The 25,063-nt window shown below is 48.2% G+C and overlaps 1 protein-coding gene across 1 annotated transcript in view; it reads right to left on the bottom strand.

The window, feature by feature from the left end:
- Positions 1 to 25,063, bottom strand: part of LOC142573183 (BOS complex subunit NOMO1) — a 104,385-nt gene that overhangs the window by 67,889 nt on the left and 11,433 nt on the right. The window contains exon 4 of the mRNA XM_075682756.1: positions 19,130 to 19,510. Within this exon, the coding sequence (XP_075538871.1) occupies positions 19,130 to 19,510 (381 nt within the window). The remainder of the gene's footprint in view (positions 1 to 19,129; positions 19,511 to 25,063) is intronic.

The raw sequence follows: 25,063 nt of genomic DNA, 5'->3' as shown, positions 1-25,063 counted from the left end.
TGTGGTGGACGTCTCATCGCCTTCTCCACCATTAATGACGATGAGCATGCAGCATCAATGTTGATGCCGCCTCCAACGGCACCGTCGCCAGCTACATCGTTGTCCTCTTCGGTTGTGGTTGTGCAACCCGAGGACCCTGGAACCTTATGTGAGACCGATGGCACTGACTTTGAGGAGTGGGTGGCGATGTACGAACATGTGAGTGGAATCAACAGATGTGACCCTACGATTATGCTAGCTAACCTGTTGCTCTACCTAAGAGGCACGGCAAAGGTGTGGTAAGAAAACCACGAAGAGGAGCTAACCAGCTGGGACCAATGCAAAGAGAAGTTGACTGAGTTGTTTGGCAAACCAGCCGGCCGTGAAATTGCCGCAAAGCAGCAACTGGCCTCCCGCACCTAATCTCTCACGGAGTCCTATTTCTCGTAATTCCAGGACGTGCTGGCACTTTCGACATGACATAAGCTGAGAAGGTCGGGCATGTGCTGAAGGGCATTGCTGACGACGCCTTTAATCCACTCATGTGCAAAACCTGCTCAACAGTTGATGCTATCACCAAGGAGTGCCGACAATTCGAACAGGCCAAAACCCGACGAGTCTTGCTACAGCTGAACCCGACTACAATTGCTGACTGATTTTTCGGACTCCAAAAATTCAGACATGCTCGATTATTCGGTCTGCTTTGTGACACCGCCATTCTCCCCATAGACCAGAATGTATAAGAACTGCTAAAAGTTCGGACACCTTGCAACCTCTCATCTGATTTTTCGGACACTCCTTGAGCCAACTTGATCGAGAGCACCATGCACCGACTCTGATCGGTGCATGGTTCGACTTGCTGAACACCACTGTTGTTCTGAACAGAGCCTCCTTGCTGCCCCATGAAGTGGCACTAGTGCAAATCCTCGCTTTTCATCATCGTTTCTGCCTGATTCGATAGAGTGGCTACAGCAGTTCCGATATCAGCTTAGTAAGCCTTGTCAAAACAATCCAGCAGCTGATTTGTTTCTTCGTGCACAACGCTGCAAGTAGGCCACATTTTTCGTTTGTGCGACTGGTGTCGGCATGACGGCATGGTGGTGTTTGCTTTGTGTGCTGAGTCGAGGGTGTGGTGATCCAACGTGGCATATGGAAACATCGCCTCAAGTGTCCAATGGCGCCGACAGTGCCCGCACAGACTGCGCTAGGGAATGCCAGCAAGCGGGTGCCGGGAGGCCTAGGATTTGTCGCCTTCCGATGTGCTCCCTACTGACGTGGAAAATGTTCTGCCGAGACCTGCACAGTGGTTGCATTGCGATTCCGGACACAGTCTCATTTGACAGTTTCACAGGTGCTGACACTGCTGTACTGACATGCACAGGACTCGACGACAGCGAGATCATTCGTCAAGCTTCTGCTGCACCGCCGGATGATGAATCAAGTCGGAAGATGACGCACCATGCGCTACGCTGCCGTCGCATGCGGAGCGTGTACAAGCAGTGACTGTGCTTTCAGCCGCCTATAGTGACCGTATGACCCTCGCCAAGATTCAAGTGTACCTGACTGCACATAAACGGAACAGTGTGCAACGGCGCATTCACGATCTCTTCTAGCCTACTGCCGAGCCCGAATAAGTGCATGGAAATAAAGGATTTCTTTTTTCTTTCTTTCTTAATCTGCTTTTTCGGACACCTGTTTATTCAGACATTTCCGCAGTCCCCTTGAGGTCCGAATAAATGGTTGGCGACAGTATATCGAACCCGTTTACACTGAATCATTTTATATATCGAACAATTTCTGGACACAGTATAGTTACAATTGAGTATACAGTGCAGTCCAGTTATAACGATATCGAGAATGACGAAAAATATGATCGTTATAACCGATGATCACTATATCTGGACTGCAGTCATTAAAAAAAAGAAAAAGCGTGGGACATACCTTTGCAGCTTCGAATTCGCTACTTGCTCTAAAGAATAGATGATGTAGAAAGTAGGCCATGAAAAACAAACTTTATTTCTAGCGCCAATGACCGTGTCAAGGGTTAGGCACGCTGAAATAGTCCAAAATCGCACTTGCTTTTACGGCAGCTTCAGCTTCACAACTGCGGTGTGCATGGATTCCAGCTGCTGCGCGAACACTGGCGGCAATCCTTTAGCATGCATAAAATCAAGTAAGGAGTTGATCGACGACAGTTCACTTTGCGTGGACATCGAGGTCGGGGTCAAGGAGCCACTGTCAATCTCGTTGTCACTGTCGCTGCTGCCATCGCCACCGTCGCACAACTTTGCTGTCTGTCGAGACAGCACATCTTCGGCGATCGCCTCGTCGGTGACCTCATCGCAGAACGAGGCAGCACTGTCTGCAGTCAAAAACTCCTCCTTTGACACACCACCTGTGTCACCAGTAGGAACGAGCTCCCAGAGCTCGGTTATGTCAGCGGCTTCCACCGTGTTGGTCTCAGTGGGTTGGGGAAGTTCGTCCTTACGCACAAAGCCCGCCTTTTTGTAGCAATTAGTGATGAACCACTGGTAAAGCGCCTCTTCAACATTGGCGTACAAAGGGTCTCTAACCCCTTTTCCGCTGATCGGCATAGCCGCTGATAGCTCCTGCCTTCACAATCGCGGTACTCCCGGTTTCCAAGATGGTTGATATCATTAACTTGGCGAGCTCACACTTCTTCACAAGGGCGCTCACCTGAAGCCGCATCGAGAGTCCTGCAAAATATCCATCTTCGTGTCAAGCGACACAGCTTTGCGCTTTGTCGGCGCCATCTTCAAACTGGGTTGAACCGTTGGTTGCACGCTGCTTCGGTCGCGTCAGCCTGCTATCGCGAGATAGAGAGACGCGGGACAGGCGCCACCGCGCCGCTTTGCTTGTCGCTTTTTTTTCTCTCTCTCTCTTTCGGAGCAACTGTGGCTGACGCACATGAAGTAGATAGCGCCATCTTGTGGCGCGCTGCGCCTACTCAGCTATTCTCCGGTGCGCGGGGGCGGGGCGGGACACGCTGCGCGGTAATGGCGGCAGATACGAATTTACGGAGGTAAACATTGCCTCGTCTTGACATTGTTCGTTTCAGGGAACTAAGCCAGGCAAATGTTACGAATATTTGGCACGGAAAACGCCACCCAGACGGCAAAATTTTGATCGTTATATCCGATATGCGGTGAATAACCTATCGTTATAAATGGGTTTTTTCCCCATAGCCCTAATGTACAAAATGACACTCTCATGTCGACCCATCGTTATAACTGATATATCGTTATAAGTGAACTGCACTGTATATAGCAAAAATTACACTAACATCGAACAAAAATAGCAGCGACTCCCAATGTATCGAATGTCAAACGGCGGAAAAGTGCCCCAGGAACTTGGTTTCCCTCGCGGTGGCGGGAAAACCCAGCGGCGCGGCTCCGTCTAACCGCTCTCCCTACCATAACCGTGCTTCCTCTGACAAGCCGTCGACACACCCCTGCAAAAAATGATCCTGGCCTGCCTGCAGCGTTTGCTCAGACAGCCAATCACAGGCTCTTGTGCCCTCGTCGTGCAAGATGTTGGAAGTTTGAGTTGTCTCACTGCTTTTCTGTTTCATTGTCTGTGCGCCTTGTGGGCCTTCTCCCGCAGTGTCGCCGTGATGAAGTGGCAGAATTCATCTTTCGTCATGAAGCTCGAAATCATAAATCGAGTTGAACGCGGCGAGAAGTTGGATGTCCCCAGAGCATGAAAGATTCCGAGGAGCACTCTGAGCACAATCTTGAAGAATAAGGGGGAGATTATGGCTAAAGTGGCCAAACTCGCGACTCGGTGCCCATGGCGCCCGATGCGTACGCACGGCCGTGTACGAGTGGTTCATACGAAATTGCTTCAGCCATGCCGGCTTCTGTATGCTTGGCGACGACAGTAAATTCTGATGAATGTGACGCACCCGTTGCCGGTCATGTCGAAGTTTGGGGCGAGCTGTCAGAATTTCCAGAAGTTGATGAGGAATCAACTGTAGACAAGTTTGTGACTGCAAATGATGGTGTCACGACCATGGGAGAGCCAGAAAACGAAGGCTACATTGCTGACACTGTACCGAGCACAAGTGAAAGTGGGCACAATGAGGAAAGCAATGACGGTGCTTTGCCCACATCGTCCGAAGTGATTGGTGCACTCGCACTAGTCCAGTGCTTGTGTGCAAATGCGGAAGGCTGTGGCCTCAGCTGCCCCGACTCCTTAGACAATGTGGGGAAGTGTGTGCATCGCAAGCAGCGAAATTGGCCAAGCAGAAGAAAATGCAGGAGTATTTCATGTGAAACAAGCTAGTTTCATCAATAAAGTGATTTTATAAATGGTATGTGCTTTTACGACATCCAATTATTTAGCAGGCTTTTATCGAATTATGCTCTATATTGAACTGATAGGCATTTTTCTGCGAGTTCGATATAGCCAGGTTCGATTGTACCATTCGCCAGACTTCCAATACTGCCGCAACATCGACGTGTGAAGATCAACCGCTGAGCAGCACGCATCGCCATCAGAGGACGTGGTGCAAATTGTTCGATGTGAACTGCATGCGGTGGCGCGCCCGCAGCTTTCTGTTCGCATAGCCCTGATCCTACCCCTCTTTCAGTTCCCCTCGTACAAGCCATCGTTCGCCAGGAGCTTGAAAACATTGGCTTACATTCTGTCTGTGCTGTCGCCAACTTGAAAGCTAATGAACGCCCTTCTACTATTTTCGCTCCACCCCGACGCTTCTCTCCGCATTATCGCAACCCGACTGAGTGGATAAGTGCGGACGACCAGTCAATATGCTTCACCTGTTGCCGCATTGGTCATGTCGCTCGATACTGTCGCAACCCGTAGCTCTCAACAACATGCCCGCCAACCAACCTGAGCTGTTTTGATGGAAATGTCTGCAATGTTTTGCCTACTGCCGAGTCTAATAGCACCGACAACTCTGCTAGGAATATGTGGTACAGTAGCTCACCATCGCCGCGTGGACATCAGTCTCGTTCACCGCAAGCCCATCGCCTATCTTCCCGTTCGTTGCAGCCACGTCGCCTTTCGCCCCCTGTGGCTTCTGGCCGCACATTTTCGGAAAACTAAGAAATGCTGCCCTCGGAGAAGGTGCTGCATTGCCTACTACTGCAGCAAATCCTCTGTCTGTGCCCACAAAGAGAAGTGTCAGTGAGGTTAAAATAGACAGCGTACCTGTGCAGGCACTGATCGACACAGCGCCCATGTATCTGTGATGAGTGCTAGCCTACGTAGACGTTTAAGGAAGGTCCTCACCCCAGCAGCTGCCCAAGTGCTTCGTGTGGCCGACGGCGGTGTGCTGGTTGTTCTTGGAATGTGTACTGTGCGTTTAAGTACAGCCGGCTGCCATACTTCTGTTCTCTTTGCTGTGATCGACAACTGCCCTCACGACGTTATTCTTTGGTTGGACATTTTATCCAATCATTCTGCTCTCATCGACTGCACAACTGGCTTTCTTCAGTTAGAACTACCTCAACTCACCAGTGATCCATGCATCGCCCCGCCGCACTTGTGCTCGCTTCACTATGTGCGTCTGTCTCCCAAGGCAGTTACGTCACTTTGATCGCCAAGCCACAGGTTCCTGACGGTGAATATGTACTTCACTCCATCGTCGATGTGGTTTTGAACCGGAATGTTGCGGCTACGTATGCACTGGTCACGGTTACTAATGACAACATCGTTCTACCGCTTTTGAATTTCAGCCTGTGCCCCAAGTGCTGCCAGCCAGCATGTTCTTTGCCAGCATTCCGAATTTGACATTGAGAGTCTGAATGCAAGAGTAGTTTATTAGCGCCAATTGCAGCTCACAGCTCTGGTTCTTTAACGGATGACTTCGCGAAAATTATTGCACCTGACCTCACCTCTGCACAGGCCACGGACATGCGTCTCCTGCTTGAGTCGTACAGTGACATCTTTGATTTTGGCGACAGGCCTTTAGGCCAAACATCTGTTGTTCAGCACCGTATAAACACTGGATACACGAATCCTGTTCACTGGCGTCCCCATTGTGTATCGCATGCTGAAAATCGAGTCATCCAATCAGAAGTGGACAAAATGCTCCACAAAGGGGTCATCAAACCATTAGACAGCCCTTGGGCTTCGCCTGCTGTCCTTGTGAAAAAAAAAAGAGGGCACCTGGCGTTTTTGCATCGATTATCGGCACTTAAACAAAATCATGCAAAAAGACGTCTACCCACTACCATGCATCAATGACGCCTTGGACTGCTAGCACGGAGCTAAATACTTCTCGTCCATTGATCTTCGATCCGGCTAATGGCAGGTTTGAGTTAATTCAAATGGACCACGAGAAGAAGGCCTTCATCATGCCGGATGGTTTATATCAGTTCAAAGTCATGCCCTTTGGCCTATGTAATGCTCCTGTGACATTTGAACTGCGAGGCTATAAATAGACCACCTGTCTTTGTTACCTTGACGACGTTATTGTTTTTTCTCCCACATTCGGCAGCCACCTTACCCGACTTGCTGCCATTCTTGTGGTCTTTCGAAAAGCCAGCCGCCAACTGAACTCCACGAAATGTCAATTCGGGCGCTGTCAGATTACCATGTTGGGACACCTCATTGACACATCCAGTGTACAACCAGGTTTGGAAAAAGTTTACGCCATTCACCATTTCACTATGCCACGTTCTGCTTCTGAAGTGCGCTGTTTCGTTGGGCTGTGTTCATACTTTCACCGTTTCGTCAAATACTTTGCTGACGTTGCTCGGCCTTTGACAGATCTTCTAAAGAACACGTCGTTCATATGGGGCACGGAGCAGGCTCACATGTCGCCGCTCTCATCGGGTTTCTGACCACCCCTCCCATACTCGCCCACTTTGATCTGTTTGCACCAACCGAAGTCCACACTGACGCAAGCGGCCACGGCATCGGCGCTGTTCTCGCCCAACAACAGAATGCTACCGAGTGTGTGATAGCTTACGCCAGCCGCCTGCTGTCACCTGCCGAGGTAAATGGTCTTTAACTGCACTGACTCTGTTTTTGTATATATTGTAAATATAGTCTTTCTATACTACCAACATCTCCGTAACATATCATAAGAGGCCAGCAAACAAAGACAGGAAGGAAAACATAGGGGAAATTACTTGTACTTACTAACTGAATTAAATAAATGATAAAGTAATGGCAATGAAAGTGGATGAAAAAACAACTTGCTGCAGGTGGGGAGCAATCCCACGCCTTCACATTCAACGACATTTCTCGGTGGACGCTGCCATTTTATTTTTTTTGTGCCCTAGTGATATTCTGCAGTACTACAGCAGAACATTGTAGATGCGATCCTGTTACGTACAATTTTCTGGCGTCACTTCTAAAATCGAGAACACAAAAAATGGCCTAATACAGTTACGCTTCTCTTTTACCAATTCCTACATTTCCTGAAAACCCAATCATTCGGCACCAACGTTCAGCACATCGCCAAACTGCAATCGCTTGACACGTTTTCTGGCTGTGAGATCCCATGTGAAGAAAAGGCACGAGATGCACGCGATTGAGATAAGTAGCAGCTTGACGCTGCATGCACTCAGTTTCCTATCCCAGTACTAGAAGCAAGTCATCGCAAATCGCATTCCCAGCCACCACGACCAACTCTATTGGGTATGAGAATCTTAACCCATCTGTTTCCCAGCCTGTGGGGCGTAGTGATGTTGGAAGCATACAGCATGCTTTTAATGGGCAATAACCCAAATGAGCGACTGTTCCCTGATGCAGGCGGTGCAAAGTGAGCATCATGTTTCGCTCTGGTGGCATTGGATTCTGGCGTCACTGATCAGTTCTATTTTCTTTCGGTTTCTCGACGCCATCTTACAACACTGTGCAGTAGGAAAACAATAATGTGTGTCTCGGGTTGCTCGAACACCACCAGCTCGACGCTTGTCAACGTCTTGCCTCACAACGATTTGCACCGAGTGGGCACGTTAAGGCTTCGTGCCAAAATGCCCCAGTTGAAGAAGCTGCTGACCAAGGATGAAATTGAGGAGCGCAAACGTGAACTTGCTGAAGCCGCAAAAACAGCAAAGCATGTCTCTAGCCGCTTGAGCCTCACAAGCTAGGTGCATGCCAGCATCTCATGCTGCAATGTTTTGTGTAACACTCTGCATTACGTAGATGCTAACTGCAGTTGAGTCTGTCAAATTTTTCTGTGACTTCGGATAATGCATTCTTCTGGTTAGTACATTTTCTCTCGTGTTTTTTTCCCAAAATGCATGAACGAAATTTTACTGTGTATATGGTCGAACCCACAATTAGTACCTGACCGGGGTAGTTGGAGAAGTATGGGAGAGGCCTTTGCCTTGCAGTGGGCGTAACCAGGCTGATGATGATGACAGTCGAACCCGGCTATATCAAACTCGCAAAAAGACGCCTATCAGTTCGATATAGAGCATAATTCGATATAAGCCTGCTAAATAATTGGATGTCATAAAAGCGCACACCATTTATAAAATCACTTTATTGATGAAACTAGCTTAGTTTCGCATGAAATAGTCCTGCATTTACTTCAGCTTGTGCAATTTTGCTGCCTGCGACGCACACACTTCTCCACATTGTCTAAGGAGTCAGAGCAGCTGAGGCCGCAACCTTCCGCATTCGTGCAGAAGCACCGAACTAGTGCGAGCGCACCAATCATTTCGGAGGATGTGGGCAAAAAACCGTCGTTGCGTTCCTCATTGTGCCCACCTTCGCTTGTGCTCGGTACGATGTCGGCAATGTAGCCTTCATTTTCGGGCTCTCCCGTGGTCGCAACATCATCATTTGCACTCACAAACTCGTTCCCCGTTGATTCGTCAACAGTTTCCGGAAATTCTGACAGCTCGCTCCAAACTTCGGCGACACTGGCAATGGCTTCGTCGCATTCATCAGAATTTACAGCCATCAACGGCACGTGGTAGCCGGCACGGTTGTAGCAATTTTGGATGAACCATTCGTACACGGCCGTGTGTACGCGTAGGGCACCATGGGCCCTGGGTCGCGAGTTTGGCTGCTTTAGCCCTAATTGCCCCCTTATTATTCAAGATCGTGCTGAGAATGCTCCTTGGAATCTTGCACGCTGCGGGGACATCCGACTTCTCACCGCATTCGACCCGATTTATGATTTCGAGTTTCAGGACGAAAGGTGAATTCTGCTGCTTCATCACGGCAACACTGAGGGAGAAGGCCCACAATGTGCACACACAATGAACCAGAAAAGCAGTGACACCACTCGAACTTTCAACATATTGCACGACGAGGGCACAAGAGCCTCTGATTGGCTGTCTGAGCAAGCGCTGCGGGAGGGCGGGATCATTTTTGCAGGACAGTGTCGACGGCTCGTCCGAGGCAGCATGGTCACGGCAGGGAGAGCGGTTGGAAGGAGCCACACCGGCAGGTTTGCCTGCCATCATGAGGGAAAGCCAACTTCTGGGGGCCCTTTTCCGCTACTTGATGTTCGATGTAAGCGTAATTTTTTGCTATATATACTCATTTTAACTATACCGTGTCCAGAAATTGTTCGATTTATAAAATAATTCGATATAAACGGGTTCGATATAGTGTGGTTCGGCTGTAGTAGACCATTCTTATATTTCGCTACAACTATAAAGATGTGCACTTATTTTGATGCTTCTCGTTTATGCGTGTTCTAAAGTTATGGTACTGACAGTAATACAAACTTTATGAACGCCTGTTATATGTAGCATGCACTGCTGTTGTTTATACAGTAAAAGCTCATTAATTCACAACTCGTTAATTCAAAACTTTGGATAATTCGAAGTAGCCGCTGTGGTCCGTCTAACAATGTATTGACAGCAATACGTAACGCATCCCGCTAATTCACACTCAAAGCCGTATCGCCACCGATAATTCCAACTCCGCGCCGTTGTGGATGATGAGAGTGCTAGTGCACAGGAGCACGTTGTCGACACTGGCGTCGCCACTACGGCCACGCAGCTTTGCTCTTTCCATCTGCGGTGCCATTCGTTTAGGCCTGACTGGAGAGAGGGACAAGAGAGACGCGTTTGCGCCTGGCCAAGCATGGGCAACGCCTTTGTTGCAGGTTGGTTTTCTCCCTCTCTCAAGAACTTCAAGATAAAAAACGCGGACGCAGCGCTGCATGTTTTTATTTTTTATTGACATGACGTTTATCGGCGCTCTGAGTACCAAAAAACATAGCCTTTGAGATTTGTGGCTGTCACTCAAAGGAAAGCATCTCTGGGATACGTGTTTGGACGACGCAGCTATGAAAGTGCAACGGAGACCAATGTCACAGCAGGTTGTGGTGCGTTTCACGAGCGCATTTTAGAGCACAGCTCTTGTTCCTGTAGCGAGTGTCGGTGGCACAGAGGCGCGTCTAATAACAGTCCGATGTTTTTGGCACATGTTCAAGGCGTCCAGCAAGTTGACATTCCCAAATTCCCTGAGTTTTCCAGGTTTTCCCAGAGCACCTTTGCGAAATTCCCTGAATGAGCCAGAACTTTGTTTTATGTCAAGACAGGCTGACACCATGTTACCTGATGCTGTCTCTCTAGTAAGCATGTTGAAACAAAAGAATGACTTAATCCAGTTTGAATAGTAAGGAGTAATATCTATTGTATTTAAAAAAAAGGAAGGAAGGTGTTGTAAAATGAACAGCAAAAAAAATATAGTAAAACCCATTCCAAATTAAGCCAAACATATTCAAACACGAATGAAAAAGAGATGCGTACATAAGTAAATATTTTTGAATATGAGCTATTTCTATCAACAGATAGCAAGCTCATCGGTATGAGGCCTGAAGTTTGTCACGACTAAGATTCTCTCTCAGCAGTTGGGAAGTCAACTTCAACTGTCCTGACATACTCTCAGCCCATAAACAACATCTCAGTGTTGGGTTTCATTGCTTTAAAGAGTTTATTTTGGTTTGGATGAGGGACACCTGCATCTTGGTGCCAGCCAACACTTTGTTTCTTGACCTCAAGCTCCTTCAAAGAGGCGGCGGCAGGCTTCCCTTCCCATTAATTCCTCAGTGTGTCGGTCCTTTCTGTTCTCATCCTCCTTCTGCCACGCTTTCACCCCATGGATTATATGAAGCATCCTCTTGGTCAGTTGTACAGTCAACGTCAGATTTTTTGTACTCCCTAAGGGCCGCAAGAACATCAGAAAAATCGGGAAGTCCGAAAAAAAATGAATGCATGCCTTTAACTGCCCTTAAGGGCTAAAATTGCCACAGGCACGTCAGAAAAAAGCTCTTAAGGCCTGCCAGTACACTTATTAGGCATATCGACGCTCGTACTGTGACAGGAAACGGGGGTGCACGCCTGTATAATTAAGGAATACATACTTTGTCCTGTGACAACTGCCCCTTCCAACGCTTGTTATGCTTCACCGCGTAAAACTGCTGTACGGAGGCGAAGCTAACTTTCGGAGATTGGCATTACGCAATGCGCTATGCTCTGCGATCTTCGAAGCCAATCGCGGGGATTACAAAGGCGGAGTCGGTGCCGTTGCTGACAGCGGCGAATTCTTTCAATGAAAAACACGGCACCGCACGACGAGAAGCTTAAAGACAAGCTGAAACGGTTTTCAATTTCCATGAATTGCTGGGATTGGGAAGAACAGACCTAATAATTTACGGTTCCGAATTTTTTTCTTCGCTTTGTTAATATAAGGGGCGGAAATCGCTTTCTAAATCACCCCCGCGGACACGCCCCCATCGCTTCCCGGAGCGCCGGGTGAGGTGGTTGCCAGAGGAGAGTAAAGCCCCTCCATACACGGTGGCGCGTAGATGCAGGGACTTTAGAGGAGAGAACCGGCGAGAGTGACGTCACTGGCGGGGACCGAGCTGCCGGACCGGCGTGCTGGCATGCGCTGGCATGCCTCTTTCCGTCCTGCGCTTTACTGAACGACGCTACGAAAGATCTGCCGCCGCCGCCGCTCACGTTTGTTTTCTTTTGCGATTTTCGTAAACTGTTCTTTCCTTCTGTGCTGCGTGAGTGCCTACAGCCAAGGGCGCCCAACATGCCCTCGTTCTGTGCAGCATTCGGCTGCGCGAACACAGGCGGGCGAGACGACCTGGTGTTTCACAGGTTCCCGAAGGACAAGAAGCTTGCAGCGCAGTGGGTCCGTGCGGTGAGGAGAGATAAGTTCGTGCCGACGAAATCAACTGTGCTGTGCTCGGACCATTTTCGCGACAGTGACTATCATCGGAGCTTGAAAACGATACCTCATACATCAGCGTTGCACCTGAGGTATTAAATGGAGTATAGACTTGCCTAGTGACATTCGACGTACGGTTGCAGTTATCGTGTTTACCACACGGCGGTGCTAAAACTGCCTAATATCTTTATGTCAACACTAGCATGGAGCACGCATACCGATTCTTGATCAAGCCACAATCGCAAAGTCGTCGAATCATAGTATGAATATTGCACATATAATACATCTGGACATCTCTGTATGTGTATGATAAGCAACTTCCATGACTGTACCTCGCAGCACTGCATGTGCGCGCTTTGAAACTCGGTACTTATGTTCGCGATCGTGTATCAACACTCAAAAAACCACGGGACTTTGGACAAGCAGCGGCAAGGCGCTTGACATCGCGGAATTGCACCCGTGTTTACAATCTAATGAGAAGTTAGTACTTCGGCATTCTTCCAGCAGCAAGTTCCCAGTGACACATTAGCGCATTTTTTCTGCCGTCATTGGAACGTGCAGCTACATGAAAAAAAAAAAAACATACGTACCAGCTAATATTTCCAACGCGCGAGAAGGTGCACATATCGCTCTCGCTGTTGGCACACTCAACATCGTCGTTGCCGCCGCTGCTGCCATCGTTTTCCGTATCGGCTGTCGGTTCGAACATGTACGGCGAAAATACAAGCTGTCCGAGACAGCGAGAATGTTCCATAATGCTCACAACTCAGCTATGAATCATGTATGAAGCCAGAACAGAACAGCGTACTACAGTCGACTCCCGTTAATACGATGTTCACGGGGACCGCAAAAAACTTCGAATTAAACGAACTTCCAATTAAGCACAAAACACAAAAAACAGCACTTTATTTGTGGCGAAATCGAGTATTTTCTCTAAGAAAAATAGTCGGTCATCTTGCTTTGCTTCTTCTTGCCAAATCGCGCTGCTGAAAGCAAGTTCTGCAGGCTGTAGATGTGGCGGAACGCTTCTTCCGCGTTACCTTCAGCGGCAAAGAAGCGCTCCGCAAGAGCAAGGCCCGCAGCTACATCGGCAGCTTCAGGTTGCGGCTCGCCTTCAACGTCATCGTCGCTTTCCTGGGTCGCTTCCTGGGGCCGAATAATCTCTACAATTTCGCTATCCGTCAGCGCACCGCACGTTTCGACCGCCTTGTCTACGGCGACGTAATATTCAAAATTGACGTTCCCGAGAGCATCACCAAAATCAGTGTCGTCAAGCTCGCTTGTTGAAGCTTCCTCCGCTGAAATTTCAGAGGCATCCTCCGAAGAAGCTGCCACAAAACCGCAAGCCCTGAAGCAGTTTGCGATTGTTTCTTGCTTCACACGATCCCATGCGTCAACATGTGGATGGCACTAAGCAGGCTCACCTCGTACTTTGTAGAGCTATCCATACACAAAATCATGCGCTCGAGGAGGTGCCGCCTGTACAGGACTTTAACATTCTTGATGATGCCTTGGTCCATTGGCTGCAAAACAGCTGTTGTGTTTGCAGGCAAAAATGCGAGGCGTATTGCACTCAAGGCTGGCATATTCACGTGAGCACTGCAGTGATCGACAAGGAACAACACCTTGCGGTTCGAAGCAGCAAACTTGCGGTCCAATTTGCTTATCCAGCTCTTGAAGATTTCGGTCGTCATCCACGCTTTTTTGTTCGCCTCATAGTCCACAGGCAGAGTCTTCACGCCTTTAAAACATCTTGGCTTCGCGGCTTTCCCGATCACAAGTAACCGACATCGTTCCGTGCCAGTCATGTTTGCCGCGATCAGCACCAACACTCTCTCCTTGCTGCGTTTGCCCCCAGCACAGTCGTCGTCCTTGAATGTCAGGGTCTTCTCTGGTAAAAGCCGACAGAAGAGTGCAGTCTCATCTGCATTGAAGATGTCTTCCGGTCTGTATTCGGCGAGATATTCACGCAGCTTTCCGTCCTTCCACGTGGCGCATGTTTCCTGGTTAACGGACGCCTTTTCAGCACACACGCTCTTGAAAACCAGGTCATGGCGATCTTTAAAGCGCTTCAGCCATCCATCTGACGAAACGAAGTCATCGATCCCCAACATTGCTGCAAGCGTTCGGGCTTTCATCGCAACGATGTCTCCGCTGAGACGACGTTTGTTGCTCCTGGCCTCCCTAATCCAAACCAGCAGAGCCTTCTCCAACTCTGGGTAAGCGCCGGTGCGCATTCGCTTCCGAGAAGTCTTGAACTTGTCGTTCTCAAATGCATCCATTATTGTGCGCTTGTTCTTGATGTAGTTAGAGAGCGTGTTTGGCTTGATCCCGTACTTCCGCGCTATGTCTTGTTTGGCGGCACCTCCCTTCTCAACTTCCTTCAAAACCTCGACTTTCGTTGCCAGGTCGAGCGTGCGATAAGAGCCACGGTTTGCCATGGCTATAAACTGCGCGACTAGGTACAGTCAATTCCGAATCACTCGTGGAACAACCTAGCCTATGAGCTTCCCGCACAAAGGCGCTCGACTAACACACGCCTCGACATACGCTGCGCACGCTGCAAGACTAATCTCGCACAATCTCGCCACTGCCAGTGTGCAGCGCTGCGTGTACCTATGGCACCCGCGTGGCCTCCGGCGGGAGCCGCTTCGCCTCCCGCCGGAGTTGATCGCGGAGGCCACGGCAGCCGTAGCAATGAATAATCGCGCCGCTCCAAGAAGGATGGCATTGCGGGCGGCTGCGGTGGCGATGACACCAACGCGGAGCACGGAACTGTTGCAACACTTGAAAAATTGCACATTCTACCAAAGAATGACGGTCACCTCGAGGATCCCGGCTGAAAATTAACTTCCAATTAAACAATATTACTGGATGAGGACTTCGAATTATCGAGCGATTTCTTCTATAGGATTACATGCAGAACTGACGGGACCAGCACTTCACTTCCAATTAACCGAAAATTCCAATTAAGCAGCTTCGCATTATCGGGAGTCGACTGTACGCTCTGAAACGGCGGCACCGACCGGCGACTGCTGTGAATGACGTCACAGCGGCCCCGACCAATCACGGGCAACAGCGGCGTTCGCGCGATGCCCTGAGGCGCTGGTGCGAGTTTTCTTGAAAAAAACAGCCGCTTGCATTTGTTTCCGTCCATTTTGAACCTGATAGTCGTGTTCAGGGGACTCAAAACTGTAGAATGCCGCAGAGAACTCATTTTTTTTTCGAAAAGTGTTTCAGCTTCCCTTTAATAGCGAACGTAGAAGTAGCGAGGCCTAACGTTGCCGCGGTGGTGGCTACCATAGACTTTCCTACAAAAATTACTAGAAGGAACTCTGGCGCTAGTGTCTACGGGAGCTGCAATGGGAGTGCTTGTCCCAGCATGGGAATTATGGGAAGTACATGGATTTGCCTAAACTTCGTCCTTTTGGCTTCAAACGGCTTTGTGACATTGTAAACTCGTCATTTTTAACAGTGTATTGCTTAATAAATAATTAAATAAACATCATTAAAATTGCCCGACGGTAGGATTTGAACACAGGGATCGTAGCACAGAAGCCTGATATTGAAACCATTAAGCCACGGACGCATGTATCGACAAGCGAATGAAACGCCCTTATGAATTTATCGCGGGCACGCCAGTGCCTTGAGACGCTTGGCGCGTTTCGACTTGGCCACCTGGACAAGCGCAATCGTTAAAATTAATAGCAATTGTACGCGTTCCCGGCATCTTCTGCACTTCGAAGAATATAGATTGAGCTGAAATATACGACAATAAGATTTATATAGCGTAATATACAAAGCCACAAGAACATCTGAATCCACAAGCACGAAGATCAGACAAATCCATGTACTTCCCATCTTAGAACGACAGAAAGCTGAGCTAGTTGGTAAGGATTCATTATGCAAAAAAGAAGTGAGGCGTGCAGACAGGACACAAGAGTATAGAAGTGGACAACACGAATGCCGACTATCAACTGAAGGGAGCACTGAGGCGAAAAAAGAAAGAAGACACAAAACACATCTGCGCATGCTCAGGAATGGTAACACCACATGTCAGTCGGGTACATGTGCCGGTCTATGTGAGAGATAACTGTTAAGGCACTTAATCTCTTCCTTATGTAAAGTAATCGAAGGCTGACTCACGCATGGACTTCCACCATTATAGATATGCAATGCTTCTACCATAAGACGCGTATCTTCATTCTTATGCCTGTACAATATCGCGCATTCATCTAACTCTGGCGTGCAGTTACAATCTGGGCAATGTAGCGAAAGATTAGAAGGCGATCCACCGGTTAACGACCTTTTATGTTCCATTAGCCTCTGATTGATACATCGTCCCATTTGCCCTACGTAGAACTGGCCACAGCTAAGGGGAATTTTATAAACCACACCCATACGACAGTCAGTAAAACTGTTGTTCTTATTGTGCTTCACTGGACAAATATCTGTTCGTTTTTTGCCTTTTACCCGCTCCTTTTTATTCTGTACGGCAGCGCATATTTTACCTAGCTTAATGGGAGCAGTGAAAGCAACATTAACATCATATCTACTTGCAACTTTTTGAAGCCTGTGCAACATTGAATGAATATACGGAATAGCCACTACTCTTTTTTTGCTATTACTACTTTCTGTAATCACATCCGTCCTTCTCGAAACCGACTTATTTAGGTGCTCAGCCACAGCGGCCACTGCTACACTAGGATAACCTGCTTCTAATAGACGCCGGACCTGCGCATTAAAACTGGCGCTTATTTTGTGCATGCAGGATCTGGTGAGGGACGACTTAAGGCACGACACGGCAATTCCGTTTTTTACTACTTTGGAATGCTTGGATTGAAAGTTTAGCAACGGCTTCGAAGATCTTGGGGAGTACTGCCAACAAACATGATATTGTTCGAAGATCAAGGAAATGTCAAGAAACTGAATTACGCGTCGCTGAGGAAATTCCTTGGTAAACTTTAACCCTCCCCCATAAAGTTTCAATTGCTCACTTACTGAGGTAGCAGCGGAATCGAATTCTTCCGTATTGCAGAAAATCAGGTAATCATCAACGTAACGAAATATCTTGATAACACTATCACCTAAGGCTTTCTCTAAGCAGTAGTCAACCTTACTCAGGTAAATGTTGCTAAGAAAAGGGGCAACCTTTGAGCCAATACAAATGCCTGATTTCTGCAGAAAAACGCCATCTCTCCACTCAATCAGAGTCGACTTCAAGTACACTGAAAGAATTTCTAGAAAAGCTCCCGTGGAAACACCGCATCTGTCAATAAAAGCCGACTCTTGCACTTGTTCTTAAATGCACTCATTTACGGAATTTAGCAACCCGTCATGCGGCAAGGAGTAATACAGGTCTTCGATATCCATAGTAAAAGCTGTACAATCACTAGGATTTTCCTCTCTCAAATATTGAACTAGTGCCTGGGAATTACGTAAGCAAAAGGGGTCTGAAAAAACTAGTGAAGCTAAGCAGTTCTGTAGGTAACTAGCGACACGGACCTGCCACGTCCCTTTCTCTGACACTATAGCACGAAAAGGAATTTCTTGTTTATGGGTCTTGGCCAAAAAAAAAAACAGTTCTAAGGTGAGGGATTTAGCTTTCTTGACATTAGATGAGTTAGATGAATGCACGATATTGTACAGGCATAAGAATGAAGATACGCGTCTTATGGTAGAGGCATGGCATATCTATAATGGTGGAAGTGCGTGCGTGAGTCAGCCTTCGATTACATTACATAAGGAAGAGATTAAGTGCCTTAACAGCTATCTCTCACGTAGACCAGCACGTGTACCTGACTGTCACATGGTGTTAGCATTGCTGAGCATGCGCAGATGAGTTTTGTGTCTTCTTTCTTTTTTCGCCTCAGTGCTCCCTTCAGTTGATAGTCGGCGTTCGTGTTGTCCACTTCTATACTCTTGTGTCCTGTCTGCACGCCTCACTTCTTTTTTGCATAATAATACTGCCCATCATTCCCATGGTAGGACAACGACTGCAGTGCCAGAGTTCCCTCTAGTAATTTTTGTAGAAAACTCTGTGGTGGCTACAGCTGCCAGTGTATCTGCGTGCGAGAGTGCCGGTTCAAGGCGGCGAGATAATCAAAATAGCGGCGGTGGTGGCTTTGATTAATGCCATTTCAGACCTGCAGTCAGGGCAATATACATTGACTATATGGAGTATGTGGTAGTGCCGCAAAGCTGTGCGAATTATCGGGCGTCTGGAAAATCGGTCGTTAACTACTCTGGCAATACATCGTGCCGATGACACGGCGTCAATGACGATTCGTTGCGATCCCTCTGTTACTGGAGCCAGCTTTACCACGACTCTCGTTCCCTTTCAATAAAGTTACAGCTAATTTTCCCTGATAGAAGCACAAATTCCTGAGTTTTCCCCGAGTATTTCCAGACTATTCAAGTTCCCTGAGGATTCCCGGTTTTCCCAGTTGGTAGACACCCTCATTGTCGTTTGGGGCCTGTCACGCTACGCCGCTTGCACTGCGCCAGCGGAAATATTGCCCCCTCTGGACTTGACGCGCGCACTGTCAGCTGCTCTCTTCAAAGTATGCGCAGAACGATCCCTAACCTGTGTGCCGCTTTGAACAGCCATCTTCGACCATTGGCAAAGCAGCATGGGCACCTGTTTTCATTGCGCCATGCATTGTGGGTTGGCGCAGTCGGCGCAACAAACGCGCGGATGGAGCAAGAGCCATGATGTAGGACTGCGTAGGCTGTGCCAGTGCTTCGAACTATAGACGTTGTTCTCGCCAACGTAACGTAGCATGTGTACGCACGTGCGCTCAGGCCACGTCGGGCTATATACGCGCCTAAACCGAGCGATTCTTTTTCTCCGACTTTCATTAGTTCGAATTTTGTATAATTTTAATTTTCGTAGCATACCTGTGGAATTCGAATTAACAAGCTTTTACAGTATTACAGGCACATCTATTTTGCAGTAGTGGATGCACTGCTAACCAAATGCTGCTCTGGTTGTTGCGCCACTTACCTGGAACTTGCTGGGGAAGCGGTGGCTGCCGTGTTTGACAGAGAAGACGGCCTGCCGTGGTGCTATGTCAAATTCAATGCGCTCCGCCTTGTAGAAAGGCAGCAGCTTGTAGGAGCCTGGTGGCACAGCGGGGAACACAAACTGTCCGTCATTGGCAGATGTCACGGCGCAGAGGAAATGCAAGCCAACTGGCAGGTTGAAACCCCTGGGCGAGCTGGCCTCACAGCCTTTGAGAGCCAACTTCGTCGCTGTCTCAGACTTGTCAGCTGCAAGCACAAAGTGCACGCCTCGTATTGGGTCGCCCTCGCCAAAGACTTCACCACGGACATCGTAGCCAGCAACAACAAGGCTTTCAGCGGGGCTGCCATTGTCATCAATTACCTGCAGAGATGTTTGGCGGATTAAATTCCACGCGTTTATCACTGGTTAACATTCCATTGAAGTAATCACTTAACCACCATGGATACCATGATCAGTATGCAAACTTTCCTTGAGAAAACCATAAACCACGTGTTTGATCCAGAACATCTGTGGTTGCCTTTATTTCTATGTGCACAGAGCAGTACTTTTCAAGGTGTCAATTTCTGTATGTCATGACTCACCAGTGGGCCTCCTGTTATAAATGACAGGTGACCGGTGAAATGTACCTTTGCACCTTTCTCAAGCTCCAAAGAGATGATGCGCTACACTTGTGCTTGGAAGAAGCCACAAAAATCTGCAGAAGTGAAAGAATGTCATTTCCGCAGCACCACACAATAAATCTGAACTTCCACGACTACAGAAGAAGATTAACTACCATGGCCAACTTACGACTTGTGCGTGCCACATTCAACGTGTTAACATTACGTAACTTTTATTACATAAAAGGATCATCCCCATTGGCCTATTTTATGTCCACTGCAGGATGAAGGCCTCTCCTTGCGATCTCCAATTACCTCTGTCCTGTGCCAACCGATTCCAACTTGCGCATGCAAATTTCCTAATTTCATCACCCCATCTAGTATTTTGTCATCCTCGACTGTGCTTCCCTTCCCTGGGCACCCATTTGGTAACCCTAATGGCCCACCGGCTATCTAACCTACGCATTACATGGCCTGCCCAGCTCCATTTTTTTCTTTTAATGCCAATTAGAATATTGACTATCCCCATTTGCTCTCTGATCCACACCGTTCTCTTCCTGCCTCTTATCGTTACGCCTATCATTCTTTGTTCCACCGCTCTTTGCACGGTCCTTAACTTGTTCTCGAGCTTTTTTGTCAATCTACAAGTTTCTGCCCCATATGTTAGCACCGGTAGAATGCACTGATTGTACACCTTTCTTTTCAATGATAATGGTATGCTTCCAGTCAGGATCTGACAGTGTCTGCCATATGCACTCCAACCTATTTTTATTCTCCTGTAAATTTCCTTCTCATGATCAGGGTCCCCAGTGAGTAATTGACCTAGGTAAACATACTCCTTCACAGACTCTAAAGGCTGACTGGCGATCTTCAACTCTTTAACCCTTGCCGGGTTACTGACCATTATCTTTGTTTTCTGCATAATAATCTTCAACCCTACTGCTACACTCTCTCTGTTAAGGTCCTCAATCATTTGTTTAACTCATCTCCAGTGTTGCTGAACGAGACAATGTTCGACAAGAATTTGACCACATGCTGGAACTGGGGATCATCAGGCCCTTGTTGAGCTCTTGGGCATCTCCACTTTGCATGGTCCCTAAGTCGTCGCCGGGAGACTGGCACCCATGTGGAGACTACCGGGCATTAAATCAAGTTATGACACCAGACAGGTACCCCGTACCACATAACCATGACATCACGACGAGCCCGCATGGTGCTACCATCTTCTCAAAGATAGACCTAGTGCGGGCATACCATCAAATTCCCATTGCACCAGAGGATGTTCTGAACACGTCCATCGCGATGCCCTTCGGACTATTCAAGTTCCTTTGGATGCCGTTTGGCCTCTGAAACACAGGTCAGACCTTCCAGAGATTCATGGATGGCTTCACATGTGGCCTGAACTTCTGCCATGCTTACCTTGATGACCTGTTAGTTGCAAGTGGCACGCCAGAAGAACACATAACGCATCTGCGCATCATTTTTCAGTGCTTAGTCGACCACAGGGTGGTTGTGAACATGGCCAAATGTGAGCTCGGTGTACCTGAGCTGTCATTCTTTGGACACATAATTTCTAGCTCAGGAGTTTGGCCTCACCTCAGCAAAGTTAAAGCAGTGCAAGAATTTGCGCAGCCAAATACGAAGCACCTGCTGCGAGAATTCCTGGGCTTAGTGAATTTCTTTCCCCGTTTCATCTCCCACTGCACCAAAATGCTCCAACCTTTCCACAAACTGCTGGCCAGTTCACGAAGCTTTCCAGACACCCTTTCCTGGTCCAATGAGCCAACAGAAGCCTCCCGAAAGATCAAGGACACCCTGGCAAACGCCGCACTCCTTGAATACCCTAGGCCAGGCATCCTGCAGTGTGTGATGGTCGATGCCTCCAACACAGCCATTGGTGCTGTCTTACAGCACTTCGTCGATGGAATCTGGTGCCCGACTTGCTTTTCTCGAGGAAGCTACCTTCACCTCCCCCCCCCCCAACCACCACAGTGCCGCTACAGTACTTTTGGTAAAGAACTGCTGGCCATGTACGCGGCCATCCAACATTTTCGCCATTTCCTGGAAGGCGTAGAATTTTTTGTCCTTACTGACCACAAGCCACTTACCTAAGCCCTGCACTCGCTAAGATGCGCTGGTAGTACGCACACAGTGTCAGAATCGCGCCAGATGTCATATATATCTGAATTCACAACAGCCGTGACCTGGACGAGGCTTAACAAAAGGTACATATCGATGTCATGGAGACTACAGCCGATGCACCAGCCATCTCTGCCGTCGACGTTACACTACTGCCGTTTTGGACAGCCGACCCAGACCTCTGGTTTCTGCAAGTGGAATCTCAATTCGCCGCCCAAAGTATTGCCGCCGACCAGGCAAAATATCACCACGTGGTACGCAGCCTTCCATCTACAACAGCAAGTGAAGTACGGGATCTACCGGTGGCTCCGGCGGCAGCGAATGCGTACACAAGGCTCAAGCAACTGCTCATCAGCCAACTCACGCCATGAAAGCCACAGTGACTGAAACAGCTGCTACACAGTGCTGAGCTCAGCATCTGGACCTCAGGTCAATTGTTGCATCAGATGCAACAGCTGCTCATCATGACGACCACCGATATTGACAGCAGGCTGCTTCAGGAGCTCTTCCTACAATGGCTCCTTACAAACGTGCGGATGATCCTTGCCTCAGCTGCCGACAAACAGCTTTCTCAGCTCGATGACTTAGTAATGCAGTGGCTTCGCCATCCGTCCCAATGGTGCAAACAGATACGGGACTTCCCACATTTACCAACGAGCTTAAGGACATACGGCAGCAGATATCTCACCTCACCAACATAGTGTCAGCCATACGGTTTGGCAGCGCTCTTGCGGAGCACCGGCGTGTTGCAACGCAACCCCAGCAACTGCTGGGGTTGCGCTGGGGACCAGTGTTCTGGATACCCCTGATACCCCAGTCCATCAGTGTTCTTCCTTACCGACTGTGACAGTGGCCTGCGATTCCTCGCGGATACCGGTGTAGGGTAAGCGTGGTGCTAGCTTTGTCAACAGAGCGCTGTGTCCCCAGTACGTCTGCTCTTCAGGCAGTCAACAACACAACCATTGCCACTTATGGATATCACTCGCTATCGCTGGACTTCCCCACATTGTCTACGGAGTCGGAGCAGCTGAGGCCGCAACCTTCCGCATTTGCACAGAAGCACCGGACTAGTGCGAGCGCATCAATCACTTCGGAGGGCAAAGGACCGTCGTTGCTTTCCTCATTGTGCCCACTTTCACTTGTGCTCGGTGCGATGTCCATAAGGTAGTCTTCGTTTTCGGGCTCTCCCGCGGTTGCAACACCATCATTTGCACTCAGACTCGTCCACCATTGATTCGTCAACAGCTTCAGGAAATTCTGACAGCTCGCTCCAAACTTCGACAACACCGGCAACGGCTACATTGCACTGATCAGAATTTACAGTCATCACTGAGCATGCGGAAGCCGGTACGGCTGAAGCAATTTCAGATGAACCACTCATACACGGCCGTGCGTACGCATCGGTGCCATGGGCACCGGGTCGCGACTTTTGCCGCTTTACCCTTAATCTTCCCCTTATTCTTCAGAGTCGTGCTGAGAGTGCTCCTCAGAATTTTTAACGCTGCGGGGACATCCGACTTCTCACCGCGTTCGACCCGATTTATGAATTCAAGCTTCATGATGAAAGGCGAATTCTGCCCCTTCATCACGGCGACAGTGCGGGAGAAGGCCCACAAGGCGCACAGACAATGAACCAGAAAAGCAGTGAGACCACTCGAACTTTCGCCATCTTGCACGAAGACGGCACAGGAGCCTCTGATTGGCTGTCTGAGCAAGCACTGCGGGCGGACCGGGATCATTTTTTGCAGGGGGGTGTCGACGGTTCATCCGAGGCAGCACGGTCACGGTAGGGAGAGCGGTTGGATGGAGCCACACCGGCAGGTTTGCCTGCCATCATGAGGGAAAGCCGACTTCTGGGGGCACTTTTCCACCGCTTGACTTTCAATATATCGGGAGTCACTGCCATTTTTGTTCGATGTAAGCGTAATTTTTGCTTTATATACTCATTGTAACTATACCGTGTTCAGAAATTGTTCGATATATAGAATAATTCAATGTAAAGGGGTTCGATATAGTCGGGTTCGACTGTAGTCACAGCAAAAATGATTGGCGCTGCAAACAAACAGAAATGCTTATGAAGTTCATTTATGAAATATTCATGTAATGAAAGCCAAAATTAAGATTTCCTTTATAGTTTGATATTATAAGTTGGTGTCGCTGCTGCACTGTTAGGGCCATATCATCGATGGGCACAAGAAATCAGGCTATGAAATTGCTTAGTCACTGCATCTTTAGAGATCAGTTTGACGTAAACTAGATGCAAATGAAAAATCATAAAATAATTGGTGTGAATACAACAATCATAAACAAGGTCCAAAAATCAGGCATTTTACAATGAATTTAAAAGTTCACAGGTACGCAGAAAGCACCTTTTCCAAATTTGACTGAATCTTAAAAGCACTTGCTGAGAGCCTAATTTAAGATTTGCGATATTTTTTCAGATGTAGTCTATTTCACCATATCAGTACAGAGCAGAATGTACTTAAAAAGGTGAGGATAGCAGGAAAAGCTGATTTAGCATCTTGACTAGCACTGCCACCTCCTGGTTACAAGTCACAAAGTTGGTGCATACGTGACATAAATAGTTAGTGCCAAAAACAAACAAGCACAAAAAAAATAGGGATCGATAAGGGACAAGCGTCTATTTCTTTCATGCTACGTGTGTTTTGCACTCAATTATTATGTCACGACTGACTCATTTATGGGATCCTCCTGCATGTATGAGAACATTGTAATCTGCCTCCAAGGATCTCTTGGCCCATATCCTATTGAAATATTACCATTCTGCCCATCAACCCACCAGTTCATCAGTTGTCACCATATGAGCTATGCATGAAAATGTTGCTGTTGGCTCTCAACTCGCGCTATTGCTATTTTTCATGGATGCTACTGCCATGCGCCAACAAAGCATCATATACAAAGAGTGGTGTGCACAAAAGAGGCGATGACACCAAGAAAACCACTTACAAAAGAGGGAGCCCCATGTTGCCTGCAAAGTGCTATGTATCTTGTTTGTTTTTCACATTTCTTGCTGTGCACACCGCAACTGTCTCCCTCAAGGCGAACACATGAACTATTCCAAAGTGCAAGCGTGTGTAAACAACAATGCCCAAAAAGTGTGACCATGTGGTGAGCACGGAGGCAACATCTCTTCACATGCATAGCCAGTATGGCT

Source organism: Dermacentor variabilis, chromosome 2, assembly GCF_050947875.1.
Source record: "Dermacentor variabilis isolate Ectoservices chromosome 2, ASM5094787v1, whole genome shotgun sequence".
NCBI classification, from domain to species: Eukaryota; Metazoa; Arthropoda; class Arachnida; order Ixodida; family Ixodidae; genus Dermacentor; species Dermacentor variabilis.
This window is presented reverse-complemented; position numbering and strand designations above follow the sequence as displayed.